This window comes from Dreissena polymorpha, chromosome 11 (assembly GCF_020536995.1).
Source record: "Dreissena polymorpha isolate Duluth1 chromosome 11, UMN_Dpol_1.0, whole genome shotgun sequence".
Taxonomy (NCBI): domain Eukaryota; kingdom Metazoa; phylum Mollusca; class Bivalvia; order Myida; family Dreissenidae; genus Dreissena; species Dreissena polymorpha.
In genome coordinates this window covers 63569730-63580777 of record NC_068365.1, presented here as the reverse complement: position 1 = coordinate 63580777, position 11048 = coordinate 63569730, and the positions used below count along the sequence as shown (strand labels likewise).

At 36.0% G+C, this 11048-nt stretch overlaps 1 protein-coding gene across 1 annotated transcript in view; it reads left to right on the top strand.

Moving 5' to 3' along the window:
* The window catches only part of LOC127851342 (potassium voltage-gated channel protein Shaw-like), a 100958-nt gene that overhangs the window by 75350 nt on the left and 14560 nt on the right, over positions 1-11048 (top strand). Inside the window, exons 3-4 of the mRNA XM_052385068.1 lie at positions 6703-7603; positions 10367-10393. Of these exons, the coding sequence (XP_052241028.1) occupies positions 6703-7603; positions 10367-10393 (928 nt within the window). The remainder of the gene's footprint in view (positions 1-6702; positions 7604-10366; positions 10394-11048) is intronic.

The following is an 11048-nucleotide window of genomic DNA, read 5'->3' as shown; positions in this document are numbered from 1 at the left end:
AATTTGAACCGTCCACGTTTACTACAACTAAACTCGTGTAAAGAAAGCGTTGTTTACAAAAAACGGGAAATAAATCTCCGACTCTTGCCATTGATTGGCTATTGGTGTAAACCTTTTTTCGATTACCATGGGTTACCGATTACTTCAAGATCTCACAATGTTATATACAAATATAGCATAGAACGACGTGCTATACTTTTGTTATTCGATTGCTTGTTGTATTGTCTTTTCGGAGTATTTGTGGACAACAATTCAGTAACGACCAATCGACATACATTGATATTTATTTTAAGCTTTTCGTATGTTTAGAATGGCTTTAGAAGTTTTATAATTTAGTTATTGAGGTCACACAGTTGGTACTTCAAACTAAACCGGGAATATCACGTAATTTGCAACAACCTGCGTATTTATTTTTCTTGACAATATGAGATTAGATAATCCAATATATAACATACTAATATTACTATTATGCAGTCCACAAAGGCTACTCAAAAAGGTCGCCGTTGCGTAGTGAATATGGTGTCCGCCTAGCGACCGGGTGGTCACGGGTTCGATCTTTAGATTTCTCTCAAAGACAACAAGTACTGATTCTAGTCCCAGGAAACGGACTCGACAGTGTTTAAAATAAGCCTTCGGCTTCCGATGCAATCGAGCTAAAATAAATAGGTTTACCCTTTCCCCTATAGAAGCAAAGAGAAAATGGCTATGTGCAAACAGCATAAAACCAGAACGGCTTGCGAGAAGCTTGCAGTCTGTTCAAGTTTTATTCGGTTTGCTGTTAATCAGTATCTAAGGGTTAGAAATGAAGCCTTTACAATTTTAATATGATAAGAAAAGTCTTTAATTATATTTAAGTAATTAATGAACCACAAATAAGTCAAAATTCGTATCTAAGTGGTAAAGGGTCAAACTAACTAAAGGCTGTTCAGGAACGTCACTTTCCGTTTAAACAGGATTCCCGTTTAGAAAATACTTCATTGGAACAAAAATAACATAAAAACAGAAAGTGTCCTCCCTGCGGACTGAACGGACTAATCTGGGACGGCACTTTACGCAAATGCATGAAACCCAATTTTCCCAAAGGTAGACCCAACTATTCTCTCTATAAAATAAAAAAATGACCATGGTTATTTTAAGCTTGAACGATTTTAGTTTCCCAAACATTTTTTATAATGACTTTGGCTCAGCATCGTGAATAAAAATTCCCAGACTAATTGCAAATATACCGCTTGCTCAATTCAGAAACAAAGATTCATAAAACTTTGTTTCAACTTAGCGGAAAATAACATCCCAGACGAGAGAATCATGATAATTCTAGAAACGAAAAGCGTTTTCCGATCGCAGGAGTACATAAATATCAAAGCTTACACTGGTTTGAAATCGTTTCCAATTCCGAAAATAGATTGGCAGCAAGACGATTGCGGTAGTCTTTGAATGAAGGAACTGAACCGAGGCAGGTAATTGGCCACTATATACATCCGGGGTAATTTCCGAGTGGGATGGCGGAGTGATTGGAAGGAAAAGTTCAACTGCAGAACACTCGGTCGCAAAAGAGTGTAAAACTGTGCATGAACATGTGGGCATTAATTTGATTTACATTTCGTTAAACAAATATAGCTTTATCGTGGCTGTGTACTATATGTTTCATGCGCATATCGCTTTAATATTCTGATACATCCATCGTTAGCGTTCATTAGTATCCTCTGATACATAAATCGCTATTTGTTTATACTGATGCATTAATCGGAAGATTACATTAATATACACTAATTTTTCAATGAATACAGTATAATACACCGAGGCATCAATCGCTAGAGTACATAAATAAACAATGCTACATCAATTAGTAAATGCTAATTTATCAAACGCTATAGTACACAACTATACACTGATTCATCAATCGCTACGTACATAAGTTTAATATACACTGATTTTGCAATCGCTAGAATACATTATAACACGGATTTATTAAATCGCTAGAGTACATTAAGATACACTAATTTTACAATCGCTTGAGTACACAACTATACACTAATTTTGCAATCGCTTGAGTACACAACTATACACTAATTTTGCTATCGCTTGGGTACATACGAAATTTAAAAGAATCTCATTTGCTAAGCTTGATTACGCGTTAGTTTATGTCTATAACATACATGTGAACTGTCGCAAAATTTCATTTATAAACTAAAAGTATCTATATATTTTAGAAATCTCATAAGTTATACTTTAATTATCTACTTATGAAATTATACCTACGTTTTATTAATCGTTACTATTTACTGCTGCAATTATCTATACATTTAGTGTTATGTTGATATCTTTATGTTTATACTACAGCTCAATGCTATTATAAAATGAAACTTCAGGTGTAATGCAAACTCTACATGCCTGCATTCGTTATACTCCTACTTTTGTACATAGCGGTTAACTGTTGTGACGTACTCAGGGTGCAGGATTACGTGACTTTATGGGGTTCACAAATGAATGTTTATGGATGTAAACACATTGGTAAGTGATGCTTTGTTCAAATATTTTTTTTAACATTTTTTTTTTCTGCAGAATTTCGACTAGTGCATTAAAGACAGGTTTTTAATGCGGCTAATTGCAATGTGATACACATCACAATAACTTTAATGAGCCTGTGTTCATGGCACAAAATTTGAAGTGTAACAGCATTCATTTACACGGTAATTCTGCAAGCAACGAGAAATCTTGGCACCGATTTCAGACGTATTCAATAATGTATTCTTCAATCTTAAGATATCGCAACATACTGCAATTAAAACTTTCTTTTATGCCCCAAATATTTTTGCAAACATATTTCAATAACTTAAGATATTTGCGTAAATAGAGTTCTTAACGGTGTGTTTTCATTCTGTCCAGCCCGTGCGTAAACACCTGTGAACCCATTTGATCCTTCACCCTGGTACTACTTTCAGTTAAAAACGAACATAGTTACGACTTGCATACGATTTTACTCGTTAAATGTAACAACATCCTTATAAAAAGTTCTAAAATTTCAATATACATGTTGTATACATGCATTGAATGAAAACATTGCGAATCAATGTACCGAATAAAAATAAAAGCCGTAAGTTATTAATCCAATACAGCGACTATATTGCTTTTTAACTGAATGCATTCAAATCACCAAACTACAGACGCAGTCAGTTAACGTTGTTGGGAACTTTGAGACACAATAGCATTAACATATGATGTACGTGTGTGATCAGGGCCCTTATTCACCAACCGATTCTTTGACTTAAGAATAAAGAATAGACTTAGAACCAAAAAAAAAATGTGTTAAGTGTTTGAATATATACAGGCCTCCACTGGTGATTATGTCATTAACAAAATGTTCCATATCAAGAATAATATAGATAGAGATGTCTACTGCAGAGTTTGACTCAAACTTAAATAAATTCTTGAATAGGCCATCCTTAAACAATTGTTTGTTTGGCTTAACCCGACCAAGGTAAATTTGGGTGGGTAGGTAGGTAGAAATTTTATTTTTTTTAGTATTTTTTCTGAAATTGAACTCCGACATATACCAAACTGAAAGGTTTTTATCAAATAAAGCTCCAAGTCTTCTGCCTCATGAAAGGATATTGGTAAATATTTTTCTGCACCGTCCGTATCCCCGCACGTGTATTCGTAAGGCTATATATTTTTATAAAGAACATCGAACATATAATATAATCGACAAAAATACTTTATCCGAAAATGAGAGTCCGAAAAAGTGTACGCATTTTGCACATGAAATTAATATACTATTCGGTTGACATATTACTTTATAATAGCATAGTTTGTGAGTAAAAAGCAACAAAGTAATTATAACATTTTGATTTCAATCAAGAACAGAAAGGTGTAAGATCTTCGACGTGTAACTAATTATTTAATTATCATCCTTTAATTCAGATCGATAGACGGTAAAAAGTTGTAAAGTGATCAGCTTAAAAATAATTTATTGAGTGTTACGCTCATTTTCATTTGCTTATTTTTTATACGACTTTTGCCATCGGCCATTATATTGCAGGCAGACGACAATTTCAACTGTGTATTCCATTATCGGCGCATGAATTACCCAATATTACCCCATAGCGAACTCAATGTTGCTTGGCCAGCTACTATATGCGCTTCAAAACGTTCATGGAAACAAAGAGAAAAAACATAGTTAAAACAAAAAACAATCCGGATATAAATGGCGGATGTTTACTTTGAAATTTAACGAGATTTTAGCATATTCGCAAATTATATTTTTCTTGAGCCAAACTCGCTATATTTTTGCAAATAGCGAAAGACAGCGCGAACCCTGTAAAAGTGAGCATTTATTCCAATAATAATACGTTCGCAATGCTCGTGCTGTCGTTCGCCATTTGAGCCATCTGCGCCATTTGCAAAAATATTGAGAATTTGGCTCAAGAAAAATCTAAATTGCGAAAATTCGAAAATCTAGTAACATTTCGTTGAAAACATCCGCCATTTTAATCCGGACTGGTGTTCTATATTTGTCTCTTTGTTTCAATGCGAACAATTAACAAAACCCGGTCTGTTCCCGATTAGACATCTTCTTCTTCATTATTTTTTATCGAGTGCACCGGGATTGTCTCCCATATGGCCATCGCCCCCAGAAAGACGTGTTAGTTGGTTACGGGGGATAGTGCAAGATGCAGGAAACACCCCGTTCCAGAGGCGACACTGGGTCTTTTAGTGCCCGGTGTATAGCACCTAGTACACTGCACCTCGGTTTAACGTCTCATGCGAAAGACGAGTGAGTAGGTTAGGTGCAGCGGGGAATCGAACCAGCGATCTCTGGATTGTGAAGCCAGTGTGTTACCACTAGACCACGGATCCGCTACCGATTTGACATCGCTTGACATGACCTTATTTGTATTGAAGTGCTCATGGTAGCTGGCCAATCAAAATTGAGCTCGCTTTCACATGACATGACGTTGTCGAATGAAACGTGAGAAAGGGTGGAGCTATCGGATTTATGCGCAGATGTTGTATAATTTGAATACACATTTAATATCGCAGTCTGCCTTCAAAATAGCGGCCGGTCGCTAGAGATAAACAAATGAAACAAAAACGTGACAATATCCGTCAATAAATATTTCTAAGCTGACCACTTCATCTTTCTTCCGAATATTTACCGATCTGAATTAAAGGTGATAATTAAATAATACGTTATATGGCGATAATATTACACATCTCTGCCGATTGCCGAAATAAATTGAACGGTGATAATTAATAAATTTGTTTTTTTTACTCCCAAACTATCCTGAACGACAGCAGCGTATTTTAATAAAAGGGATACGAAAAAAACAGGAGCGGTTTAAAAGTCTAATTAATCGCATATGCAATCGTCAAATAAATAGGCGACTCATAAGATATCCTTGAAAGAGCATTCAATTAAATGACGCAAATAACCTGAAAGGATAAAAAGCGGAAAGGCAAAATTTAGCGGAAAGAATTTTCAGCGAGCAAAGACAATGTTTTTTTTGGAAAGTGACAAAAAAAATTCAGTCGGGCCGATTTTAGTGGGTCGGTCGGGTTATGCCAAACAAAAGAATTTTTAAGGGTAGTCATATTCTAATTTAAAGTATTTTCTTTATTCTTAGACTTAAGTCTATGAAATGTTTGGTGAATACGGGCCCAGGAGCCACGACAAGCGTTGCTGTGTAAACCTTTCTTCAACCCGTCGGATAATTTCAAGGACACAAAGACACTAACATTGTATTATCTTTACCCTTACCATCTACGATACAATTCATTAATCGTTACGATCTTATATTGCAATTATCGTTATGCTTTTATAATCGTTTGTATCTATTGATATATTTAGCTTTTTATAGATTTTAGCAATTGGTTAACGTGTATAAATTGATAACTATAATCTTTGTTTTTTTTTTCAATTTGAAGAACATCTTTTGTTGACTTTATACATGAATATAAAGTTATCGCAGGTGAAAAATTGTTGCAACGTTATCACTAAAACACATTTATCGGTTATATCTTTGATACTTTTTTATTCCATTAATACAGTTATCTCTTTTCAAGATCACAGCGTTGGTTTGTAGTGACAAACCTATCCCACATTTCACGTTTTTTTAGTCGAAATTTCTGATATGTAGTGATAAACGTTTCTCTCATATAATGGTTTCTAGTGTTCAGTGTACCCACTTTTTCAGGTGATATCGGCTATTTGTAGTAAGAAACCTTCTATATATTTTTGTCGCGTTCTGGGAAAACATAGCTTAAGTCATGTTCGTAAAGTGTCGTCCCCTTCGGACCGCACAGTCTAGTCAGGGACAACGCTTTTCACATAATACATTACACTAGACTATCGTTGAGAAAGAATTATTGTAAACATTCAAGTCCATAAAAGCGCAAAGTATCGTCCCGACATAAGCCTATGCGGACTGAACAGGCTAATATGGGATAAACACTTTACGTTTATCCATTAAGCCCCGTTTTCCTAGAGCGCGTCTGATTTTATTCATTTCTAGTTACAGTCAAAACTGACCTTACGGTCACTTGAGAATAGCGGTCAATTGCAGACAACGGTCGGTCTTGATTCCCTCCGCCGACGAACATCACTCTACATTACACTTGCGTATTACGGTAAATTGTCCATAACGGCCAACGGCCAGTACATTTCACTCCGATAGTTACATGTATATATGTATCTTTTTTCAGGTGATAGCCGTCGTTTCCGTGTTCTTCATCATAATCTCCATCCTGTCGTTCTGTCTCAAGACTCACCCGGACATGCGCGTTCCCGTTCTCAGCAACGTGACGACCAACTTCACGCGAGGTGACATCACGTGGCGACTTGAAAAGAGTAAAACGGAGCCGCACGAGTCCTTTTTTTATATAGAGTGCGTCAGTAACGCGTGGTTTACGTTCGAAATTATTATACGTTTTGTCGTGGCGCCGGGGAAGCTTGACTTCTTGAAGGCGCCCGTGAATATAATTGACCTCGTCGCCACGTTGTCATTTTATCTCGATTTTCTCTTAACGGAGCTAAAGCAGGAGAGTGATATTTTAGAATTTTTTAGCATCATTCGTATCATGCGACTGTATAAGCTCACCCGGCATTTCTCGGGTCTCAAAATTCTGATTCACACTTTTAAAGCTAGCGCAAAGGAGCTCGTGCTGTTAATATTCTTCTTAGTGTTAGGCATCGTGGTATTCGCTGCGCTGATATATTACGCCGAGCGAATACAACACAATCCAACAAACGACTTTGAGAGTATCCCCGTCGGACTATGGTGGGCAATCGTTACCATGACGACCATCGGCTACGGCGATATGGTTCCGAAAACTTACGTAGGGATGTTTGTGGGGTCCCTCTGCGCTTTGACCGGCGTGCTCACAATCGCTCTACCAGTTCCGGTCATCGTCAGTAACTTCGCTCTTTTCTACTCACACACTCAAGCCCGATCAAAGCTGCCGAAAAAGCGACGAAGGGTTTTACCCGTGGAGGCACCCCGCGGGCCAAAGGGGCCCGGGGGGACGGCCCCACAGAACCGACGCATGAACGCAATAAAGCATTCGCCTCATCCTGGGGCGCTGGACGTTAAAATGGGACGAATTGGTAAGTTAAGCACGGCTGAGTTACTTTAACGAGCTTAATGTAGTTTTTCACCTATATGATGATTATTTTTTTAAAATGTAATCATTATAATATATATATATATATATATATATATATATATATATATATATATATATATATATATATATATATATATATATATATACATGAATACAAAAATGGGTATTTCTATTAAGAGTTTCTGAGATACTTATATCATTACTGTTGGCATCGTCGTTAAGTTAGCAATATGTCGTGCGTGCGCACAACCCATATAAGAATCATTTTTCTCACCCACCTGTAGTGATATTCACTTCCCTGTCCATTATTTCTACGTAATCGCCGTGTCAATGTATGTCCGCTTTTATATATTTGTAATAGAACCAATCCAAATCACGAATTTTTAAACATTGTCGTATGTGCGATTTTTATAACAACAGAATTTGTAAAGTTTTAGCGCCCTTCCTGTATTTCATCTTTGTTTTCGGACTTTTCTTTTCGGACATTTGTTAGTTTGTTCGGTTGTCTAATTTACCTTTTTTTACTAGATCTAGCTAATGAGACAGCTGCAAGACATTCCTAAATCGTTTTGTTATCATACGTGCGACTAAATTAAATTTAAGATTCTGTAAATACACGTAGAAGTTTAATTTTTTTTAATGCGTAGCATATGATTAAATAGAAAAGCTGATTAAATAATATCCGTTTCTGCTTCGTTGATTATTAGCAATGGGAGGAGCTTTACAGGAAATGCTACCATTTTGTAGTAAGTTATGACGCAGTTCGCATGAAATAATGACGTCATCAATAATGATATTCGACGGACAGCAGCATGAGTTTGCTTAGGAATAGTTTCCATTTAAAGCCATAATGCCCTATCCTCATATGAGCAAATACGGCTGATAATCCTTTTTGGTTCTCATGCAGTTTACAATATCCTTTGAAAACCACACTGCCTTAGCAGCATATATGTAAAAACTGCCGATATGTCATTCTGGCTTTGGTGAATTGATGCATCATACTAATATGCTTAACAGTTAACATATACTAACCCTTGATTGACGCTTGAAGACAATGTCCAGTATACTGTATTGGATTTAGTAGAAAGGGTGGCGATACCGCGGGTGAAAATGGTGATTAGTTTATTGTGGGGGATATGTTTTAATACCAAGAGGTTTTGGAATCATCTGCATTGGATCAGTACAGGATATTGTCCTCAAGCAGTGTGCCGTTATTCCCAGCTTGATTGTTGATTGCATTGTCCTGGAGGGTTCACAATTCGATTGAACTAACATAATACATAATCTGTGTCAATCTCCACGCAGAGTTGTCACTCATTGCTCTTATATACAATATCTGGCATTATGTGCCATCACAAGAAAATCCTACCAGATTTAGGGGGAGTGTATTATTTTGTTAAAGTTTTGTATTATGAAAAGTAGTATCATTTTCTTTTATATTTTGAAAATATTGTAAACGTTGAGTTTCATGATACAAAATAGATTGCCTAATTTAAAAAACGTAAAAACAACAACGGGAAAATTATTGGACCACGTGGCTCGGCTATCATCACATGGCTGGCAACGAAGGCAGGGATTTGATCCAGCTATTCTGGTTCCGGTCATACTCTGTGCGGAGGTTGAATCAGTGTATTATATTGTTCCACGTGGAGCGCGCCCTGGTAGGAAGCAGTTGATTCATTAATAAAAAAAATACATCCTTTTAATCGATTTATGTATGCATAACTGCGGGATCTTTTTTCGTAGCAGTCGCAGTCTCCAATAAATTTTCAAACTCCAAAGGATATTTAACATTTGTATACAATCTGGCTTGGTTAACATTTTCTTACAATATAAATATGTTGAAAACGGAATATATTTAATAGGGACTTTTGATGCTGTAAATTGAGTTAAAGACGTTTTATTTTATGTAATATCTTTATCGTGATACAATTATATATTTTTTTTAGTCAAACCTAAATTTACGATAGTTTTAATTAATTCTTGTAGTACAGTTCATGTAACTTGAAACTGCTAGAAGAGGACACATATAAAACTATACATGTTGGGTGCATTATTTCTGTTTGTGCTGGTATGAGCATGACCAATATATCGGTATGACATATAACTCATGTATAATATATGTGTTGAATGCCTGTGATTCAATATTATATATAATAGCCACCTCATTAGGAATGGCCCCATATGTAATCTCCCATGTTGAACTTGGTATACTGTAATGTGCCATGAATTGAAATATAAATCAATACAAAACGTTGTATGTGTTCATGCGATTGAAATACATATTGTTTGTATGCTGTGATATGCTTTGAAATAATGACAAATACCGGTATAACTTTTACGAAATTATGTTTGCAACACTAAACTATGAATGCGCTGTATTACTAGTTTCATTGTATATGAATCAAAATTATCCATAAGTAAATCATACTTTCAGGTTCATGTTTTTAATGTTAAATAAGGCCTCTTTAACGAAATGCGTTCTTTACTTTATAGCTTCACCCTCTTACATTTTCAACTGATTTCGATGTTTATAATGTAGAGCTCATGCTTATGCGCAGAAAAACGAATGTTATCGTTTCCTTTATGTCGAAAGTTTAATATGAAAGGGGGTGGGGTATATTACGGAGTACGGGTAAGTTTGAGGTGGAGTTGGTGTTTTTGTTTCAGGGAAGCGGATACAACACTTCTTTAGCCTTTATGATCTTCGTTTTAAGGCCACCGTTTATTTTTGTTTACGTAGGAGACTTGCATTACCCTTCGGCTGTCGGTACGTCGTTTTTAATTGCTCTCACTTTGTCTGCTTCAACTTTTGGTAACGCAGAAACATATCTTTCAAACACATTTTGTTCATGTTGGTTATTGTAGCTGATTGGGTCTTATTGGTATACATATACTCATATCATTAACCTGTTTATACGCATTTTAGCGCTTTATTGATAAGATTCTTTTTGACACAAACCGCACACCCATATGGCCCGACCTCTTTTAGACGTTGATTTACTTTCGGTCTAATTAAGCAGGTCCAAATTTTTGGTAAGCCCACAATTTGCTGGTACGATTACGCACATTATTTAAATGTTACATGAGAGGGTAAGAGACGCACTTTGATTGTATGTCACCTGGTCAAAGGTCAATGTAATACGAGTTTGTAATATGATAATGGTTTGAGCGGGATATATTATGCTTTGACCTATGCCTAACATAAGTGTATGCTGGTTACTTGAATGACGCCTATTGATTTTATGGACAACGACGTCGTTTGATTTCGATTTAAACTTGTCTTAGATCGAGATTACATATACTTTAAAGATAAAATTGTGTCCACACAATATCCAGAGAATTCTTTGGAAGTAAGGATCATATATAAAAGTACGATCGTCCGTCTCGACGCAGATGACCGGTAATGATTTTTAAATCCAGAG